The sequence below is a fragment of the Rattus rattus genome, chromosome 6, assembly GCF_011064425.1.
Source record: "Rattus rattus isolate New Zealand chromosome 6, Rrattus_CSIRO_v1, whole genome shotgun sequence".
NCBI lineage: Eukaryota > Metazoa > Chordata > Mammalia > Rodentia > Muridae > Rattus > Rattus rattus.
In genome coordinates, this window is record NC_046159.1 from 126,401,046 (window position 1) to 126,424,763 (window position 23,718).

Consider the following 23,718-nt stretch of genomic DNA (forward strand, 5'->3'; position numbering starts at 1 on the left):
TGTAAACAGTGACACACATGAAGTTGGGAGGAAAAGGTGGTGGTGACTGACATAGGAAAGGAGTCTTGGAAGAGGGAATAAGTGATGTTTATGAAAACACATTACATGTAAGCATGAAATCTTCAAACTATTCACACAAAAGCTTCATTATGAATGTGAGACAGCGATGCCCAAGAGGTAAGATAACTGATTACCTGGCAAAGCAGAAGAAAGTGCTGGATATCATCAGGGAGTCTCAGAAATTGCAATGATTATTATCGTGCCAACAAAGAAAAAGTTATGCTGTTTGGGTAGAATAATATATTTAGAGGAGAAAAATTTTTCAAAAACCCTCCCTAAAAAAATCATGATGAGTATACTGGCTGATACAAGGTAAGATCAACGTGACACATGAGAAGGGACATTTTGTTGACCCCTTTCGTTTATACTCTAGCAAACAGAAACCTGTCCCTCAAGCCAGGGCACCCATTGTAATAGTATTATTGACACAAACACCAAATTGCTGCAAATTATATTTTTCTGAGTGAGAATGATTGGAAACTATTAGATAAGATATAAAATTATCACACTATCAGCTTCTGTTTCAAAGTTTTCTGTCATTCTATAGGACATTAGAAAAAATAGAGGGGAAAGTAAACAGAGAGATGTTACAATAAAAAAAATGCCCCCTCAATCTAAGAAAAGCTCAGTTTAACAGAAAAAAAGGGAGCCATTATTATTGCTCCCTTATAAATTATAAAATATTAACTGCCTTATTCAAAATAATGATTTTTGAGCCTACTTACTGCCAACATATCTATTAACCATATTGTCTAGTGGGATATATGTCGAACTCCACAGCTAGTAATAGCAGTATTTCTGAAATCAGAGTCATAAAGGCAGAATGAGCCTGTTTCGTCAGTTGTAATTTTAATGGACCTCTCCTACTAGTGAAGAAGTCCAATGATTGAAGACCTTATATACTAGTGGCTATTAACACATAAATGCCATTTGAAGTAGTAGTTATTAAAATGTTAGCACATTTTTAATTGACTTCTGATTTTCTGTCTTGTTTTTCAAATATGTGACTGAAAGAGTGTGCAGTATAACAGCACTCCTTATTTTCAACTAGAGAAAATTAGCTTGGATCTGTTTGCATAATAGTTGTCAAGAGTGGTCTGGTCAGTAACCTTCCCTCCCTCGAGGTCTAATGCAACAGATATGATTTTTATAAATTGATTTGGATTGCCAGTAGAGTCTATGGCAAATGACAGAAACATTCCTAACTCAGGATCACAGTTTGTAATCAAGTCAGAGTCCAAACTTGTATCCTCTTCTCCTTTTACCCCATTGTTTTTCAGTTTCCTTGCTTCCTTTGTTCTTTATTAGCAGTAATATTTTCCTTTTCTCCAGCCTTTTCTCATCTCATTTCATTTATCAAATGTTAAATAAACATTGTGTTAGTAACTTGTCTCATCCATGTGTATAAAACATGTAACAAAAGGTCTTGAAGAGCAGAATTAATTCTTTGGGTTCACAGTGTTAGTGATTGAACTCTATGCTCCTTGGTTCCACTGATTCGGGGCAGAAGATGAGACTAAATACCATGTCACAAGGAGAAAGGGGCTTTCCACTTCATAGTGGACAGGAAACAGAGAAGAACCGCAGAGACCTTACAGCTCATAAGACATCCCCCTCCCCAGGTCACACAGTTCCTCGATCCAGATACCATTTCCTAAAGTAGCTCCCCTGCTGGGGATTAATCATTCAATCATAAGCCTGTGGGAATATTTCCTATCCAAATGACAGATGTCAGTTTTTCAATAAGACATAAATATGGGGGGACAAAAAGAGAGAGTATTTTTTTTTATTAACTTGAATATTTCTTATATACATTTCGAGTGTTATTTCCTTTCCCAGTTTCCGGGCAAACATCCCCCTCCCCCCTCCCCTTCCTTATGGGTGTTCCCCTTCCCACCCTCCCCCCATTGCCGCCCTCCCCCCAACAGTCTAGTTCACTGGGGGGTTCAGTCTTAGCAGGACCCAGGGCTTCTCCTTCCACTGGTGCTCTTACTAGGATATTCATTGCTACCTATGAGGTCAGAGTCCAGGGTCAGTCCATGTATAGTCTTTAGGTAGTGGCTTAGTCCCTGGAAGCTCTGGTTGCTTGGCATTGTTGTACATATCTCCCCCTTCAAGCTCTTCCAGTTCTTTCTCTGATTCCTTCAACGGGGTCCTATTCTCAGTTCAGTGGTTTGCTGCTGGCATTCGCCTCTGTATTTGCTGTATTCTGGCTGTGTCTCTCAGGAGCATCTGCATCCGGCTCCTATCGGTCTGCACTTCTTTGCTTCATCCATCTTGTCTAATTGGGTGGCTGTGTATGTATGGGCCACATGTGGGGCAGGCTCTGAATGGGTGTTCCTTCAGTCTCTGTTTTAATCTTTGCCTCTCTCTTCCCTGCAAGAGAGAAAATTTTTTTGTACTGTAAAGCAAGTAGCTCTTTACCTGAACACCCACAGAGACTGCCGATGACTTTGAGGCAGTTTGATGCACCTTCTTACTTTTGCTCATTCTCTGTCTTATCTCCATTCTCCCCTCTCCCTGTATGGCCATCTTAAGCAAGGTATGGTGATTGTATTCTATCATTTACACTTCCTAGCCACTTCCAATCGAAAAAGTAATTTCCCAAAAAGAGAACACCGGCAGACTCAAAAGCATTTGTAGACATATCTGTGAGTTGGATCACAAAACATTGACACATAGTATGTAGCCTTCTACCACTGTTTGTAAATCATAGTTCAGAACTGAGCAGGAAATCAGAAGGTCAACATAATTTCATGATGTTCTTCATTGCACATTAATATTATAATTATAAAACTCACTTGTGGGAAGGTACTATAATTTCAATAATCATATTGACTTCTATGTCCATGCTTCTGAAAATTTTAAAAAAAATCATTTATTTGGGCATTTATGTGTCTGTTTTTATGTTTACACTTTTCTATACCTTTAACATTTCACTATGACAACCATGCCTTCTTTTCATTTCATTTTTTAATTAAGAGTTAATGGGAAGTAGTCTAATTTTACTGGACACCTGCTTTTTTTCAATCATTCATGTAAGTAGGCTTAATAAAGATAAACTGTTGGTGGTCATGTGTTTCCCAGGAGAAGAAGTGGACAGACAGCTATGCCGGGATGCAATCTTTCCTATCCCTGTGGCCTGTGATGCCCCATGCCCGAAGGACTGTGTGCTCAGTGCATGGTCCACGTGGTCCTCCTGTTCACACACCTGCTCTGGGAAAACCACAGAAGGAAAACAAATCCGAGCTCGGTCCATTCTGGCCTATGCAGGAGAAGAAGGTAAGGACTCCATCCTCAGATGTGACTGTTTTCTGGAAACATATGGCCATTTTCCATGGGTAGCCTGTAGAAGATAACATTTTATGAAAATGAGTTGACAGAAATCCAGCAGTGAATGACATTTAATACCTCTCTATGTGATTTGGTTCTATTATTAAAAATTAATCTTGAAAATGGATCTTTAATAGAGGACAAAGGTTTTTTTTTTTTAAGCATTTTCTTTTTCCCCCTTTTACCAGTTGTGTACAAAGGAAAAACAAAGAAAACCCAAAACACTGAGAAATGGGTTCAAAAAAATCCAAACATTTCATTGTTTTTTATCTATTCCACTAGTTGTTTTTTTCCTTTGACAGTATAATGTCTCATAAAATTACCATTTATGTGCAATAAGAAAGTCATTTTAACTTTTAGCATGCAATCTATTGCTTGTCTGACACTGTGTACGTTTTCTACCATCTGTATTCTTGAGCACAGGCTCTGAGATCCACACGACTCCAGCTTGAATTCATCCTAAAGGTGTAAGGCATGTTTGTCACAGATCACACTCACCTGTAAGCTTTATTTCCAAGAACTACAGACAGTAGTCTCCTCTGAGGTGACTAATGCAAATGCTAATCCGTCCTCTGCATGACTTCGTGAGACAATGTCACACTCTTGTCTTTCTGCAAAGTAAGAGAGGAAGGGGAAGAACACAGGAGCCACATTCTTTCCTACCAGGGCACACCTCCTTTCAGCAGTGTACTTGTGGCACTGCAACACCCCACACTAAATGACCTTTATTCACATTGAGGACTGAGAGATCACAAATTCTCTTTACAGAAAGCATACACACCTATTAATCCTTGAAATTAATTGTTTTTAATTGATAGAGTGTATGTCATTTGTGCCCCTTTTTGTTGTTGTTTTCAAGTGTTTTGGTGATGTGGCTCCTAATCTTATTTAATCATACTTGCTATTACTTTACATAACTGTGAATATTATGTAATTACCTTGACTTCAATACGCAAGTGCAACATATAATGTATAATAAGTAATTTTTTTGGTAAAAATTCTTAATTTTTACAATGTCCTCAAGTATTTCCCACTACAAATATAATGCAAGGAAAAAATTTTTAAAAATCTTTAAAAAATAGACACATTAGAGAAAAAAATTTTCTGCATTCTCCAGAACAATCCTACCTTCACACTTCAAACTCCATCAGCTCAGATTACATCTTGGGTTCCATTAAAATTAGATCTGTGGTCACCCTGCTTCCTGTAAACCCATTATACTCTGCAGACGTGTGCTCTGTGACTAGTAATGAGTGACTTTTCACCCCAGAGCCACGTAGCCAGGATTTTGCTGAGTCTGCAAAACTGCATCAGATCATTATGTCTGTAGATGAGCCAGTTCACACTGAAAGGTCTTGAAAGGAAGAAATTCATGGTTAGTATTTGATACGTATCACCCACTTAATATGAAAGGGTGGGGCTTCCATAATTTTTAATTAAGTCTAGTAGCTGCATCAGAAGCCAGTCACCCTGGCTAGCTGTAGATATTTGGGTAGTGTACTGTAAGTGCATGGATCTAAACAAGTAGAACGCAGACTGAAATTTCTGTAAGTGAACATCTTACTCTGTGTCTCTCTCAATGACATTTACAAAAACCAGTGTGACGGTGAGACACTTAATGAAGATCTCATCTGCCAATTAAATGATTTTAGTACCTGTTGTTTCCTGGGTGTGAAAATAACATTTTATTTCATGGGAAATGAAATTGTTACAATACTTAATTTTTAAGAGTGGTTTTTATTTTCTTTCTGAGAAAAATACATGTACAGAAGTCTAAAATTATGTTTTCTTATCAGTGATATTTTACACAAATAGGTATTTTATTAGTCTACCAAAATTAGAATGTGTTACAGGTTTTTTATGGAAAATTTTGTAGAAAAACAAAATTAATACATAGTATTTAGATATGAGATTATATAATTTTCTAAGAACATCTATGTGCAGGGTGAGTGCATAAGTGTGGCAGTCATAATATAGCAAAAAGTCAGGCATGTATGCTGGGGATAGGGACACAGCTTTGTCTTCAGCCTTGAGCTCTATTTCCAGCCCAGGTGTTGATGTCTAATTCTATTTTATGATCACCATAACTCACTGAAATTTTAGGCCAGAGGGTGAGCTTATCTTCAAGGAATCCAAACAACAAAACAAAATAGAAACCTTCAGAAGAAAATTATATTTTGAGACTTATCAAGCATGACCTGCTAACTACAATACATTACATTCAGAAAAAGGGAAGGATTATATAGGATACTTATTAAATGTAGCTATGCCAAGAAGACAAGGGACCTAACTGTTAGCCATTTCTTTCTGGTTGGTAGCATAAATAGGTTACATAGGGCAAGAGTTGTAGCTAGTCAAGAGGTACACATAATTAAACCCTCGAGTAGACTTTAGTCTGGTTTACTAGGATCCCAGTCTGCTATGGTAAGATTCTGAGAAAGCCCTTATTTGGAGAAGCCCCACCACTATCACCATCCAGAGATGATTGCTTTTATTTATGAGACAGCCTACTTTCTGCCCTGGAGTAATTGCTTCCACTTAGGGAGAGGGAGTCCCATCTCCTGGTGTCTCATCTTGAGGGAATCCTGCTGTAGTAAGGGGAACTGGAGAGACAGTTTGGCAGTTAGTAACTACCATAATTCCAGCTGGAGAGAAACTGAAACTCCCCCTGGACCCACAGGCACCAATATACACTATGATAAGCACACACACAGGCACACACATATAAATTAAAAAGAGATAAGCCTTTAAAAAAGAAATCTTGCTTAATCTAGTTATGCAAGTAATTGTGAATAATGAAGCAATTCAAAATCTCATCCCCTCAATGTTCTGCAATGACCACATGGGATCACTTCTGGCATTCCTTGTCAGAATTGCATGCATGGAATCTTACAAAGCATCAAAAATTGTTATATAATTAAAAACACTGAACACGAAATCTTCAGAATTGTCTATAAAAATTAGGAAAATGGAGAAGAAATAGTTCCAATTAGCGGAGACAAACTATTAACAAGATACCTAAAAGTGATACTTGATTCTGAGTTAAATTCTTACTTGGGGATAGTTGGAAGTTTGGATGGGGCTAAGGGTACTAGATGTGTTTATGTATTGTGGCGGGAGAGAGGGTACGTTACAGGAAATATACACCAAATTGTTTAGAGTACTGACCCTCATTCATCAACTTCTTACAAATGGCCAAGGAAAGTAATTGTTAATTCTGTGCTACATTTATGAAGTTAATTCCAACGAATTTAAAAGAAAATAACGTGTATATATTTTACTATACAATATTAGATAACATTATATGACATAGTATCAGCATTACACAAGAATGTGTTAAAATTATTCATAGTGAAATATCAGGAAACCAAATCACAATTGGAAGCCCCTAGTCATGAGTACAGGAAAAAGTTTACTAGAATTCTTTAACTTAAGCCAGGTTGCTAAGGAGAGCTCAGTGGAAAAGTAAAAGTGTTTGTCGTGCAAAGATGAGGGACATTCCCAACACTCATGCAACAGAATCTAGGCATTGCGGAGTATGCCGGTATTTCCAGAGCTAGGGCAGCAGAGACAGATGGGTATCCATGGCCTACTAAATGGCCAGCATCGCCTAAGCATTGAGCATCAGTCTCAGCAAGAGCTTGTCACAAACACAAGGTAGACTGCTCTGGAAGACTAGAACGTGGTGTTGACCCCTGGCTTCTACACATACATGCACCTGCACACATATGAATACATACACACATATGTATACACACATAAGAAGGGACATGAGACCTTTCAGGGGTCAGATTTTTTCTATTTAATTAAAACTTCAACACACTTCATTTCTAAAACTAAAAATGATGCACATGTATTCTCAATGAGTGAAAAGTGAGAAAATATTTGTTTGCAAAGTTCAAAATGACCTGATATAACTTCCTTACCCGAATGTCAGTGTGCCTTTATATCTGTTATATGCAGAGAATAGATGCAGATTGAAACAGAATTATGCCAATTTTCTCAAATAATTAGGAGCTCTCGGAAATCATATTTTATAGTCAAAAACTTGAAAGAAGTAACAGTTCTATTTTCTGAACTGTAATATGTTCATGCTTTACAGTTTAGTGATTTTGATTATTAGAGCCACAGAGCAGCTGTGTTTCTTAGAGAGTTAAAAAACCACAGATCCGGGATATGTGTAGATATGAATGCTAGTTGATGTCTATGTAGATGGTAGCACTTCCCCATCCTCTTGCTTCAGAGGGCATGAGAAAGCTGCACAATAAGAACACTTCTTCATATTTCTGCTAACGCTCTTTAGGATTCAGTTCTCTTAAGGTGTGCTGTGGACATCTTGATCTCAGCAGTGGTCTGCCAAGAGAGGGCTTTGGCTGCAAAGGCAGGTGACAGTAGGAGCACAGATGTCACTTCTTTCTATCATATACCCCATCCCTTTCCTTACATTGAATCCATTTACTTTCTCATATGAATACTACACTCTGACTAACATGTCAGCATCACCTTCCCAAGGTCATATCTGGGTGAATTCTTTTACATTTGTTTTTACTTTTGCTTAGACAAAATGATCTCTTCTTTCTTACCTCAGAAACTTTGCTTTTACATTTCTAGCTCTTCTTAGTTCATCAAATGCCTCCTTCTTCCAGATTTTTTAAGTCACTAAAACACAATGATTCTTACTTCTTTCTATCTTTATCATATCACATACATCTTAACATAATTCTGATGTTCCACATAGAATTTTCCTCATGTGTATGTTTAGCTCACTCACTCTACCCCTCCTACTTCTTTTCCTCATCCATCACAGAATCCTTGACTGTGGTGAACTGTTTCTAATCTTTCTGGTGTCCTAAGAAACACCACACTTAAATATTGTACATTACACTCCATATATAAATATCCCATTACCATATTGAATAGGACTCTTTTAAAATTTATCATATCAGTTGTAAATACATCAGTACCAGAAACAGCAACCCCATGACTCTGACAACATGCATTATAAGAAAGCTTTTGCAAGAGTGATGTGGGTAGGAACAGTTATGTTTTACTTAATATATTCTGATTTTTTTCTGTACATATACAGCATATGTGTGTGGTGTGTATACAAAGATATTTGCACATAATTTGATGTTTTCCGTGTGTGTGTGTGTGTGTGTGTGTGTGTGTGTGTGTGTGTGTGTGTGTGTGTGTGAGAGAGAGAGAGAGAGAGAGAGAGAGAGAGAGAGAGAGAGAGAGAGAGAGGTTGTACATGTACATGGAGACGTAAAGAGGATGTCAGGTCTCCTACATTATCACTGTTTTTAATACTTTTTATTATTTATTTATTTATTTTTACACTCCAGATTTATTCCCCTCCTGGTCCACACTCCGAGGGTTCCGCATCCCATACCTCCTCCCCACTCTCCCTCCATTTCCCCCTCCCTGTCTCCACAAGGATGCCCCTCCCACCAGACCTCTAAACTTCCTGAGGCCTCCAGTCTCTTGAGGGTTAGGTGCATCTTCTCTGACTGAACCCAGACCCTGGAGCCCTCTGTGTATATGTGTTGGGGTCCTCATCTCAGCTGGTGTATGCTGTCCGGTTGGTGATCCAGTGTCTAAGAGATCCAGGTTAATCGAGACTGCTGGTCCTCCTACAGGCTTGCCCTTCTACAGGGTTGCCCTCCTCTTGAGATGGTCTCTTGATAAAGCTGGGGCTGGGCTGGTGGCCAGGCAGCCAGCCCTAGCCACCCTCTTGTCTCTGTTTCTTGCCTCACAGTGCTGAAGTTGCTGAATCATGCAGCCAAGCACAGTATATAATATCAGTTCTGTAATTTGAATTCAAGGCCTCACATTAACAAAGTATCCACATCTGTGGAGTCGTCTCCCTAGCCCAATGCATCTCATTTTAATATAGCAGTTCTATTAATAGCTGGCACATTTATATGAACACAAAAGTTTCTTTCTTTCCTTTTATTAAAAATAAATTTTTTTCTCAAACTTTGCCTCTCACAGTTCCTCCCACCTCAGCTTCTGAAGATTTATTTATATAATGGAATTTCTTTCATGTTCAGTAAAGCCTTTCCCATTGACACAATGACAGAAGATCTAAGTAGCAGTTTTAGTGTAAAGCAGTTTACATGTAAGAGGACATTTTCACACTTATAACTAATTTTTTCATAGTTCATATTTTATAATTTCTTTATAGCTATGGAAATGCTCCCAAAGGGAATATTACATCTTCCCATAAATAATAGATATTTTCAACATTATATTTATCAACTTTTCTAACATAAAATTGTTCTCCAAACAACACAGTGATGCTACAATGACTGCTTCTCCAAATTATATTTTCAAACTTGCAATATTGTAATAATTAAGACCACACTGGGGCCTGTCTGTGCGAGGATCCTACATCAGATTCAAACTGCTGATGTGGCTTTAATGTGGATTAGGGAGAGAAAATAAATAGCCTTTATGTCTATAAACTTAACAGCTATCTTGCAGTTTCTCGACATGTTATGCTGATGGTGTAGAAGTTTGTTGGGTTTTTTTTTTTCCTCTTATCATTTTTCCTCCAAAGTCAACCAGTCAATTCAAGTGTCAAAAGCAATTCAGAGCTTTAAAATCGGTTTCAACAGGGTACTTATTCTCACAATGAAAACAGTGTAGGTACAGAAATTTAATGTTTGATCAGCAATTTTACTATTACATATAAAGGAACTGTTGAATAATTGTATATAATCATATAGAGTATATTATATATAATAATATAGCATATAACAATGTGTGTATGATTAGGTGCATTTGTTAATGTTAAATACATTCAGCACCCGGAGGAAGGATCTCTAGGCATACTGACTTATTTCTCCCCAATCCAATTAGCATGGTTTAGAATTCAGTGTATTCAACTCCTGGGCTAGGGTCACCCAGCTGTATGATAGCAGACAGCGTATGAAGTGTGACAGATGTCTTCACCTTCAGGAAGCAGGGACACTAATGAAAATATTCAGGACAGGCTAGTCTGATGTTGGAGCCATATTCAACAATGTATAAATGGCTCTAAATTGTTATTAACAAACTGCCAATTGATTAAACCGCTGATCAGAAGGAAGTCTGCAAATTTAGCTCTGTCATCCCTGGAGGGCATCTCTGGTATTGCTGCTAGAATCAAATCATCAATAAAGGGAGTCATGACATTCTCTAATCCATGCCTTTAACAATACATCTCTTCCTATTTTCATAATTAGTTAAAAGAATACATTACCTTCCTAAATTTCTTATTAATGCAATGATCACATCATTTCACATGCTTGGGTTTAAACACCCAGTAATTTTTATTCACGTGACAGTTGTAAATTCAAATTGAGAATCCACCTCTTGAGTTCATGCAGTAGGCATGGCACCTAAATGAATCCAGAATGTTAACCTTTACACCAAGGTCAACTAATTAAAGATGTGTCTGTCTACCTTAGCTTTAACATCCTCAGCATCATTTTTCTGTACCTTAACTGCATTCTTGAAACGCAGCAGCTAAGCAAAAGTTATGATGTACTTGCAAGTGATCGTGAGCATTGCTGTACTGGCTATACATAAGTCTCAGATATGCCAAAGAGGAGACGATCAAAACCAGCTCAATGACACTCTAGACAAAGGCAATGCTAGTTATTTGATTAAGACTTTTAATATACCTTGTGGTGCCGTTAAGAATCCAACAGGACTAGAGATGTGTCTCCATGATAGAAGCCTTGCCTAGCATGTGGAGAAGGTCATGGGTCCCTTCCCCCAGGACTAACAGGAAACGAATGTAACAGCATCAAAATCTACAGGAAGGTTTATTGTACTGGAGGAGAATTCTGTCAATTGCAATGGACATCTTTTGCATGTGTTATATGTATGGGCTTGGACAGGTGGTTTGCATGCAAGTGATGTCTATCCTAAGACACTGGATTCCCTGCATCTGAATTATACTCAGGTGTGAGCTGCTTGATTATAGGGACTGAGAACCAAATTCGGATCTTCTCCAATACCAGTATATGCTCTTAATGGCTGAAATATCTCTCCAGGACCTTGGACAAATTTTTATAAAATACTGTGTTAGACATGTAAGATGGCTAAGTAGGTAAAGGTACTTGCCCCCAAGTCTCATGACCTGAGTTTAATCTGGGACCCACATGGTGGAAAAAGAGAACTGACTTTTCAGGTTTTCTTTGACCTATCCACATCCCATGGCATGTGCATGTCCCTACCAATGCACTTATCCATGCGCTCACACAAATAAATGTAATAATTTTAATTAAAAATATCTCCTATCACCAATACCTTTGATGTCACAAATGATGATATAATAAAGAATACAGATTTTAATGTGAATGAGTTCAAACTGACTGAAAAGATCTGAACTTTGAATAGAGAAGTTTAAAACTATTTTTCTGGTAACGTTTGCAAAAGCATAATACAAAAACAAACATGGACTTAAGACATAGAAAGCTGTTTAAATAAATATAAAAAATTAGAGCTAAACGGAAAGTATTGTTTAATAATTTAATTTTAGACCATTTGGTTTTTATTGGAACACATAAAATAAGGGGACACTGCACACCCAATGACATCGTAAAGTTGAACAAATATTACTAACCCTATCGCTTTTTCAGTAATACTCCAGAAGATCCTAAGCTGTTACCCAATTTTAACAGACTCACTTGCTATCACGGAAACTCTAATACATTCAAGTAAGCAGTATTGGAAACCCTGGATGAAGACATTCAGTTTAGAAGATGGTACTTGCAAACACAGTCAGAGATTCGTATCCACAGCAGGAAGTTGTCTGTCTCTGATGGTTAGCAATAGTGTGGGCTTCCTTGCACCTGATGCTGGGTTTCTCTGAAGAACGATGGCTTCTCCTTAAGGTCCTAAATTATCTTGAATATCTAGTATGTACACTGTATGCTTTGTATTTTAAGCTAGATCTTGAAAAAAAATAATTTGGTTTTTTTGTAGTGTGCTGGTTCCAAGCTACCTGCTTAGCAAGTAAGAGAATGGTTTAGTTCCTGTTGCCTTTCCATTGTCTAATCTGTTGTCATTGTCCATTTTTGTAGGTGGAATTCGCTGCCCTAACAGCAGTGCTTTGCAAGAGGTGCGCAGCTGCAATGAGCATCCTTGCACTGTGTACCACTGGCAAACTGGTCCCTGGGGTCAGTGTATAGAGGACACATCAGTGTCATCCTTCAATACAACCACAACATGGAATGGGGAGTCCTCATGTTCTGTGGGCATGCAGACCCGGAAAGTCATCTGCGTGCGAGTCAACGTGGGCCAAGTGGGACCCAAGAAGTAAGGACTTGAGAATGGCAGTGGTAAATCCTGTGGTCAGCCATGCAGAGGGCTGTTTGGGCTCTGCTTGTTTCATTAAATGGTGTCTTCTGATGCTTGTCATACCTCTCCTCATAAAAAGATCTGTTTGCTTTCAGTGTTCGTTGCTGATAAAGCTGTAACTACTTCTGGGCCTTGTATCTGGCATCCATAAATTCTGTAGAAAACTTTCTATCTGTTCCTCACTTCCAAATCTATTGTAGCAAGTCTGCTTTTATTAAGCTATTGAGGTAAAGAAAGAGGTGCTTGCTCTAGGCTTGTCTGATCAATAATGACAGGATACAAAGTCCTAGCAGTGGAGGTCATCTGTGACCTCCCTCCATATCCCTAGGCTTGGAGGCTGACAATCTGTTTAACTGAGTAAAAGCCATCTAAGATCAGCCTTTCATTCGCCCACACAATACTATATCACTGGTATAAGACCGAACATATTTGTCTGTGGTAAAGCTTGTAACCGTTTACTTTTAACGGAGAGCCTTGGGACAAGATAGCTGTTAGGAGACGTAGAAAACCCATCAGTTTCCTATGGGTTAAGCAGATGGTAACAAAGAGACCATTTTGCTGGTGGAAAGGAGAAAACAAAACAACAACAAGAAAACCAATCAGACTTGAGGTGTTAAGAGTACCTAATGATAACAATAAGCAAAAAACAAGTGATGGCATGAAGGTAATAATCAATTCATGGGAAAAAAATTAATAAATTTTCAAAAAATATTCTTTTCAGGGGGAATGACCTATTCAATTTTTGAAACAGTTAACTTTCTTAATAACTAAAACGTCCTAAGCCATGTGGAACATAGACAGTAAAACCAGCATGTTTGGCCTAAGTCTGACTGTGGTTTTGTGTTTTTCAAATTATTAGGCAGGTGGCTTTGATTTTCAAAGTCAGCTGAAAAGATTATATGAGGAAAAATCCTTTGATCTAGTCACTTAATAAACCTTTGGAAAGGCTGTTTAAGAATGAAAACCGCTTCCTTTTCTATTTTCTTCAGTGACTGGAGCTCTTTGGCGATGTTGTGGATGCATATAAAGCCCCCAGGTTACCCTTGCTTCTTCTTATCCTCTTTTAGCCTCTCCACAATCCCATTACATACCCTTCTCCCTATCTGGCCTCTTCCAGACGGATCTTCGGGTTTTGTTTTAGGAAATTTTCCAAGGGGGTGAAAATAATTTATCTGACATATGGAAAACCCCAGGGGTATAAACAAGAGACCCATTAAGCACTTTTATCTTGCTAGCATTCCAGATATTAGAGATACTTAGCTCCGCGGTATAGTTATTTATATCATTTGATATTTGAGACTATATTAGAAAGTATATGCCAAAGAGACCATTCTTCACACTTCATATGGTAAGCCCCAAACCAATATGTTAATGGAAATTACACTCAGGTTGTTATTAATTTGACTCAGGAAATTAATTTGCAATATATTAAAATGCAATGGTGCTAGCCGCAGCAGGGGTGAAAGTTCCACGTCCTGGAGGAGGCTGGTTCTTGCTGAGATTAGAAGAGAGATAGAAGTGCTCACTAGACCAGACAGGATGAGCAATATTATACCGATTTGCAAAAGGCTTCCTCTCTCTGTTTGCAAGATAATGGCCTTTCAAACGTTGCAACTTAGAGCTGCTACAAAATAAAATACTGTCCCTGGGTGAAGGGTGTATATGCGAACAAGGACCTCTGTGTGAAAGAGTCTGATGGATCCAGTCTTACAAGGTCATCCAGTAAGAAGTGTGCCCTGATGCCTCATATCAGATCACCAGAGTAATGCAGCAAAAACCTTGCTATGTGGCTACAGCTGTTTTTCAATGATCTGAGCGCACACATAGATTTGTTAAATCATGTCGGTTTCCTTTGCCCTTAAAACTGTGGGAAATTAAATCAAATACATTTAAGTTCCAAAGAAAATGTTATTGCCCTTCTCCTTAAATAGTAGGTTAAATTCAGTGACTGCTTTCCAATGCAAGCCATTTGAAACAAAAATGCAAATAGGAACCTTGTTTTAAACTCTTCTTAATAAAATAGATTACTGGGAGATGGCAAAATCAATGTTATTGATCTTATCTATCCTCCCAAGTAACAAACTTCAACTCCCATCGCATCTGTTTAATTTGACCTTGAATAAGATTGGGAGGAGGGAGGAATCAATTCTTTGATTTAAACCACACATGCTAAATACAAACAGTTCCAGGGAACAGCCGCATGTTGACTGAAACAATTGCCTCACCAAAGGAAGTCAGAATTCATTTTATTGGATGCAGTCTAGGCTGTATAATTTATCTTCGTGTGTTCATTTAGTGACTTTGTTGTTGGTAATTTTGCTCTCCACAGTTAGCCAAGTATCTTGCTGTGGCTATTTCCAAACTAAAAGAATATGTGGAGGGTCAATGACAACATTGTAAATTCCATTGATTTATTTCGGGCTACATATTTGAAGAGCTCGCAGTTGAGTAATGGCCTCCCGTTGCTAAAGTTATAAAATGCCTCATTTAAAAGAATTGCTTTCAATAATAATTACTGACCAGTAGCTCCATAATCCCAAAAGAATTCTTTGGATTATATGAAGTGTTTTTTTCATAGGATGTTTTCAAATTAAATTATAAGTCCAGTCTTATGAATTGTAAAAAAAAAAAAAAATCCATTTCTGTGATTCATACTTAACTATTTTTCCTGCCCATTGTTTTAAAGAGTCACATTTTTACAACAGTATAGAGCATCATATGTGTGTGTGTGTGAGAAAGGACATGTAGGAAACTAATTATAGAATATGTTGAAAATGAAGTGTCAGTAAAATGCTAAAAAGAAATTATTGGAGACAAATGGTGTTAACTATTTAACTTACAATTTGGTTCTTTAAAGGTAACTAATCCAATGCAACTAAATCTAAGGCAACTGAATCCAATGGCAGCCACCTGCAATCCAAGTACTCAGGAAGCAGAGGCTGGTGAATCTCTTGAGAGTTTGAGGCCAGCCTAGTCTTCATAGTGAGTTTCAGGCCAGCCAGGGTTACATAGTAGGATCCAGTGACATTAAAAAAAAGTAGAGAATGAGAGAGAGAGAGAGAGAGAGAACACACACAAGTTCAATAGGCTATGCTCAATCCCAGAACCACCAACTAACCATTGTCATATGTCCATGCCCACATGCATTCTATATACACACATGCACACATATGTAGGATTATAATACTACTTTAATTATTATTATTATTATTAATAATAATAAAATTATTATTATAATTTTATTATGTATATTAGAACATACATTATTTACTAGTAGAGAGATTATCCGAAAGAGAAGGATATGGTAATTATGTTTCTTCTCGATAGCATGAATGTCGCTAAATTTACATATTTATATGAATAGTTTAAGGCCAGATATGATTGGAGAGAATTAACTTAGCTGAGTGGTGCTCCTTAAAAGCAGCTTTGAAAGTTGAGTAACAGAAGCTCCTGAGCTGACTGTGATTTCATACAGCAATGAAAATTGGAAGAAAATTAAGATACTTGGTTTTGTGGCTTGCTAAAGGCTGAATAATTTCTTTGTTTGTTCCAGGTGTCCTGAAAGCCTTCGGCCTGAAACAGTGAGACCTTGCTTGCTTCCTTGTAGGAAGGATTGTATCATGACCCCATACAGTGACTGGACACCATGTCCCTCTTCATGCAGAGAAGGTATGGAGTACTGATTCTGGAAGTTCTTCACCCAGAACCTCTATTCAGCAGGATGTCTGACTTCTTTTTGTGATTCTTCTACAGAGCCTTGTCCTGGCTTTTCATGAATGTCAAAACATTTGGATTTCTCCCTAGAAATAATACCATGTTAGACTACCTGGCAGGCAGTAAGTTTCAAGCCAGAAACTCCCTTGAAGTTTCATTATATGCCTCAGATTGAAATGATTCTAGATCTTATTAATAAACCTTATCTTTCATAAATCCTGAAAGAATATATACTGGTCTTCTGAAGTTTCAAGAGTTTCCAGTGCCCACAGGACACATGACTTCTAAACTACTTACAGGCAAGAAATAGCCTGAAACCAAGTTTGCTAAGGATTCAATTATGTGGCCTAAGGATGGGAATAAAGCAAAGAGAAAAATGGCCAAGCTGTCTCCCTGCCAACACTTAATGTGCCATGAGGCATTTCCAAGACTATTTGTTCCCTGGCAGGTTTGGTTTTTGGCTTTTGTGATGTTCAAAGACTTTTTATTATCATGGAAGATCCCCTGATAAATCTTTCATTACCCTTCAGGACATGTTTTGTTGGCTTTCCCACTGAGAAAAATTTCACACCTTCTTTCCCATTTACACAGTAACAGCACAATTTCTCTCCATGTGGAAAACATCGTCTCCTGTTTTCCCGTGTGCTCTCTCAACATGTGCCGTCTCCAGGCTTTCCTTGTATTTCTGCTTCGTGACTATCGTGGGAGATTTGCAATTAAGAGTTAATTTCTAGCTCAATGACCTTTTTAACTTGCTGAATTTTATTTTAAACCACTTAATTTTCTGAATGCCATAACTGATTATTTCACAAAATATCATTGTGCCTAGCTGAAATATAAGTTTAGGGAATTTTGTCTGCGCTTGAGTGATAGGACCTCAGTCTGTAAGGCAGGCTGGTATGGTTCTTGGAATCTTCCGGCCTTGGAATCTTCCTTCCTTCCTGTCAGTTTCTGGAATTACAGGTGCATACTACCACATCTAGGAAATTTTCTTCTGTGTTTTGTAGAGTAGTATTAAAATATTACATCAAATTAAACTGTTAACAGAGAAGTTCATTTATTTTTAATTCTTTATTATCTTTGGGGGAGAAAGGATGATTGACATTAATTTGTTGTGTTTGTCTATTTTTGGAGAGAGTCACTTAGTTCATGTTGGCCTTGAACATACTAATAGGTAAGGATGATCTTAGAGTTTTGATGTTCCTGGTCTTACTTCCCAGAGGCTGGGATGAAAGATATATAGCACATGTTTTTTGTTTTGTTTTGCTTTGTTTTGGTTTGTTTTTGTTTTTTGTTTTTTGTTTGTTTGTTTGTTTGTTGTTAGTGGGCGGTTGAAAGTCAAGCACATTTACCATTCTGACATGTGAGCTGTAACTTCCATTCACACTAGCTTTTGTAAAAATGTTAATGGTTCAATAAATATCAATTTAACTGCAAAAAAGAGAGAAAAATGTCATTGGCATGAATTTTATAAGAAGCAATGGCATTTTCTGATTTTTTAAAATCAGATTTTAAGATCTTATTTCTTTATTTTCCTAAACATCACATAAAATCTGAAATTATTGGTTTCATCTTTTTTAAGTGATATACTTTATAAGCTGTGATCTCCAATGACATTGGTGCTATTCATTACCTCAGTGATAAAGTTCTACATTACATTACACCATACTACATTACATGGAAAACCTTGTGTTCAGTTTTGTTTAGGTTCAGGTTCGGCTTGGCCTATAATAGTTGCATGATCTTGTAGCATGAGTACGGCACCATTACATGTGCTTACTATGTGGCAAATGCTTCAGTTTGGTGTGTTCAAAGCAGTCTTTCTGAGAAACTTCTGGTAAAAGCAATTAATCACCACAGAATAAAACTTTCATAGAAAGTTTGAACTGAATACTAATAATTATGAGTTTCATAATCCGTTGATTATTTTCAAGGCTTCAATGCTGCATTAGAAGCAATCGTTCATCTTTCACTCTTGTAATGTTTTCCAAGCAACTATAAAATACCACGCTTGTTTCCAAATAAAAGGTTTTGCCAATTAACAAGATCACATCCTGGAGGTATGAGATGTGTGAGATAACTAGTTTTCTAATCATTTAATTTGTATAAAGAATCACCACTGAGCATGAGGCTCGGTCGAAGAAAATAGAGAGTAAAGAAGAGAAGTAACTTCACTTTGAAAAACGACAAAGCAAACAAGCTAATGATTGATGGTAGGATGTCTAGACAATATCCAATTCTTATTTAGCCACACTTAAAAAGAGATCCCTCAGGCACAGCTGTCAGTGTGCCTTAATTCATATTTAGCAACCTTAATGTGAAAAAATTAAAAGAAAATAATTGGCTTTGAGCAGGGTCAAGACTGTTCCAAGACAGTGCCCAAGAAAATAGAGAGAATGCATAGGAGAGCTTTGAGTACTTTGATAATATTGGTTGAGTTAAGATGGAAATAAGGTCATAAAATCAACAGTAGATCATGTCAAAGTGCTATAAAACATACATGTCAGCCCCACCGAACTTGAAGTATTTTATTAAGATAAATATTAGGTGAACTGTCAAGTTGGGAAAATGTTCAGTATATAAAATATTTTAAATGATAATTTGGAAGTACAGATAGTAATAACACTGCCTTAACAGAAGACTAAGTAACGGATGTAAGATACAGTGAAGACCAGGAAGTGAGTGGGGGCATAATAATTTTCAATATAGTGTCGTCTAGATGGAATAATCTTGTTATAATTAAAGAAACAAAAATGGTAGCAGAGGTAGAAAGAGAAAGGATTGTAAGGAAGGCTATGTCAAGGTGACTAATCTTGAACATTGCTGCTACAAGGTGAGTAGAAGGTAGATGAGGTTAATGTCAGAAGCTTAGGCTAGCTGGAGAATTGTAAAGGTTTAAGAAAGGAGAAAGAATGAGGAATAGCTAGCTAAATGCAGCTAACTAGCTTCTATCAAATGAAGTGTTGATTTTAATGAAGAAATTGAAGATGAGAGACCAGTATTCCAAATGAATGTATGGATAAAAACATCAGAGAGAGAAGAGAATGAGAAATTGTAGTAGGGTATGACTGTGGGCATGTGGTGGATCCAAATGATAAAGAAGGAACACTTGAGAGATGGGTATAAGTGAGGTATGGTGGGCTTAAGTACATTGATCACTTGATCTTATATATATATATATATATATATATATATATATATATATGTATATATAATTTTTCTAAGCTAAAACTCAAGTTGCCACGAGGTGACATTTCCTTCTTGAAGCTCCTGAAGTGAGAATGACCCCTCTGTGTAAGAATGCCATGGAAACAAGAAGCTCCATTTGGTGATGGATGATATAGGTAGGAATCCACTTGGCTGGGCAAAGACTCACTCACTTGGACAGTAAACCAGCTCTATCCAGTTTTAGTGAAAGCTATGTGCTAATTCTCCTAGAAGAAAATATTTTCAAAGACCATAAACCTAGGCTCTTAGATTTAAAAGTAATAACTGAAAAATGTGTATTGAAGAAATAAAAGGAGTGGGGCGATAGATAATAGCAGAAGATGCTTTGTGCTCCCCAAGAAGCTTTTCTGCTCCCCTGCTGATGGCTGCAACAGAGCAGTAGGAGGCTGGGATCACAGATGACTAGGCTAGCCCTTTGCTGCGTTGAGGAAAAGTAAACAAAGGTCTGAGGCTAATTTTTTACTATTTTGTTATGAAACAACCCTAATTCAAGTGACTGACTTCAGCACATGATTAAATTTTCCTTTGCGTTCAGTAAGAGGCAATGACAAAAAGTACCTAATTCTGGAATGGAGTACTTCTTTTGAATTTAAATTTTCAGGTAAAGCCTGATTTTATGTGTGTTTTCCTATGTATGTTTTATATATGTCAGTCCTTCCTCTAAAAATCAGTTTACTGATGTAAAATTACAGGGTAGTATTGCCAAAAATGGGACAAAATGTGTCAGATTTCAAGGAAGAATAAAACAAGTCATTTAAAATTTTATTCATTTCTCTCCCATGATATGCACTGAAGAAAATAAAAACAATGTCAATAAAAATCAGAAATTATTCATGAGTAGTTTGGTCCTCAAATGGGTGTGTACTTGTTATTATTCATGAATTTTGAAAAATGGACACTTTAAAATGTAAATCATTTTTGGATATAACTTGCTACTTTAATTTATAAGAAGTAAATTACTGAATGATTTCCTTTTTTCCCCATTTGGATTAGACGGCTAAAGGTTTATCTCCTTATTAAGTCCTAAAGTGAGCATACAAGGAAGCCCTTAGCTATAATCAGAGAAGAAATATGGATGCCATACTATTTCCTGTGTAACACCATCAAATTTCCTCTCTGAGTGCTACAGCTTTGAAGTGTTCCAGTCTAATCGGGACATGACATATCTATACAAGATAAAAGACTTTGAACTTTGAATAAGAATAAATAGAATATCATTGGACAGCCAATTAAAGAAGAAAAATACCAAACATTTTGATTTATAGCATACATGTGTATATATAGTCTAAATAAAAAAGATACCCAAAGACTATTACAAACATGTATGTTAGATAACATATGTGTGTTGACAGTAGAAACAGATTAAAAAGAAAGCAATATGTGAATTGGAACATTCTTGCCTATGTACCAGGTGACATCTGGAAAGTTAATTCCTTAAGAACTTTAGTTTATAAGCTGCCATTGGTGCTGAACTCATTGTGTGCACCAATGCCCAGTCCATTGGCCTTCTTTCTGTATCTGTGTTTCTTATGCAAATCAAAAAAGCATTAAGAGTGAGTGACCTTCTCTAAATATTTTGATCATCAGGGAAACCAAGACCCATATGTTAGTGATATTTTTCCAAATTAAAAGGACAAACTAAGAGAGAGACAGAGGGATGAAGGAAAGGAAAGAAGAAAATAAAGAAATTCTTCCTCAGATGCTAACCAAATTATCAGAAGTTTACTTACTTTTCATACTCTTTTAAAAAAAATAATTGATCCTAAGCATATACTAAAATAAAAGAAAGATTCAAAACAATAAAAAGGCAGAATCAAGTACTAAAGTGGGAGAGTACTAAAGGAACAGAGAGAAATAGCAAAAAAGAAAATCAAAGTTAATGTATGCTCCTGTAATAAAGATGAAAATTAGCTCTGTGATTACAGTGACCAAAATGAAAAATGGAAGCACAATGGATTCTGAAAAGCAGTGAGAGAAATGAAAATACTCCCATCTCTGAATACTTAGAGGCGTTCATCACCTGGGCTTGCAGCTAGATGTACTCTGAACAATATAATAGAGAAGCATGGGTAACATGAACTTTTGACTGACATTTCTTAGATCTTCTCTGGATAAATCATATCAAATTTACAAAAATCCAGAGTTGGTATTTGAATTTAAATTGCCGCAATTAAACATCCATGACAGTGTTACAAGTATTTCACTTCCTGGTTGCCAGCCATCCCAGTCCCCAATTCCCTACTCCATTAACTACAGTATTCCAATTATTCATTAACATAATTATTGTAGTTATAAACATGATCCACACACAATGGGAATAATCCTCACAATTTACAATAATCCAGAATCTTAAATTGGAGCAGGGCACACAGAGCCATCTGTGCACGTCCTTTCTACAACTGTTCATCACAAGCTCCTGAAAGAGACTCTCAAACCCAGCTATGAAGAATGTTAACTTAGTAGTTCTAGGTTTATGCCCAGCTGTCTACTGTGTTGTTGCTGCTTTTTTCTTCTTTTCTTTCTTGGATATTTTATTTATTTACATTTCAAATGTTATTCTCTTTCCTGGTCTTCCCTCCACATCTCCCCTATTCTAACCTCCCTTCCCTGCTTCTATGAGGGTGCTCCCCACCACCCACCCACTCCCCACCTCCCTGCCCTGGCATTCCTCTACACTGGGGCATCAAGAATTCACAGAACCAAGGGCCTCCCCTCCCATTGATGCCAGATAAGGCCATCCTCTGCTACATATGCAGGTGGAGCCATGGGTTCCTCTCATGTATACTCTTTGGTTGGTGGTTCAGTCCCTGAGAGCTCTGGAGGATCTGGTTGGTTGATATTGTTGTTCTTCCTATGGGGTTGCAAACCTTTGCAGCTCCTTCAGTCCTTTCCCTAACTCCTCCATTGGATTGTTGCTGCTTTTAAAGGGGTTCTCCAGCACAGTCATTCGGAGATCACTGGGACCTGATCAGCTTTTCTGTCAGGCACAGGAGTCCTCTCTAAGCATGGCTACCATCACACGTCTACCTTTGTGTTAAGAGACACCTTGAGTTCATGAAAAATGATTCTGTTATGAGAAAATTTTCATGTTCAAGTCATTTTACCTTATAATCACAATAACTTTTGAAATGTTTTGTGCCTTTTCAGATTGAAGTTCAGTTGTTAAAGACTATAAACTCTATAAAAAAAAAAAAAAAACGCTGTTCCTGTAGTCTGTGGATGAAATATTTAACAATCTTGCAAAATCATGTGAATGCAGGAAGAATTATACAATCTGCTGACATAATTCTCCACATAATTATTTTCTTAGAGAAATTGTGCCATGTAAGCTACTCTCCCTTAAAAGATATGCATATGGAAAGTTGAAATACAGTTCATCAAAGCTCATAAACCTTTATCTGCACTTACAATCTAAAAAACAAATTTGAACATCATTCAATCAGTTATGCATTCATACTGTCAACTTCTTTCTTGAAGGTAAAGCTTTCCCCTCTCCCAAGTTTTAGAAATCATTGGGAGTTATTTACTTACAGTAATTACTGCTATTTTTGACACTTCCCTAAAAGAGTCTTTCTTTGGAAACTCCTGTTGTTTCTCTACTGAGAGCACACTGCTCAGAGTGTGGCCCGAGTGTAGGCTGCTTAACAGGCATAATAAACAGCTGGAATAAGCTGTGCGTTTCAAGTAAAGAGAATTACAAAGAAATAGCATTGTAACAGTGAATATATTCTCCCAAGGAAGATCCACGACCAGTGTATGTGTCCCATGTGACAAACACGGCTACATGAGATGATATGAAGATAAACTTACAGTAAAAGGAAGGATTTAATTAGATCTTTTTACTTCTCAAGGGGACAGAATAATGTGAAAGAACAATTATTTTGCAAATTCACAGTGGAAGGACCAGTTGACTATGGAACTGTTCCTCTTCATTCTTTGCATTTAAAAATATAAGTTGGGATTTCAATATAAGTGGTCTACGAGGTAAACAGTATTAGATGGGATAAGGCCTCTCTTTTACATCACAAA

General features: G+C 37.2%; 1 protein-coding gene across 1 annotated transcript in view; it reads left to right on the plus strand.

The window, feature by feature from the left end:
• The window catches only part of Thsd7a (thrombospondin type 1 domain containing 7A), a 415,052-nt gene that overhangs the window by 313,511 nt on the left and 77,823 nt on the right, over positions 1 to 23,718 (plus strand). Inside the window, 3 exon segments of the mRNA XM_032906937.1 lie at positions 3,148 to 3,342; positions 12,471 to 12,705; positions 16,301 to 16,416. Coding sequence (XP_032762828.1) covers positions 3,148 to 3,342; positions 12,471 to 12,705; positions 16,301 to 16,416 — 546 coding nt within the window.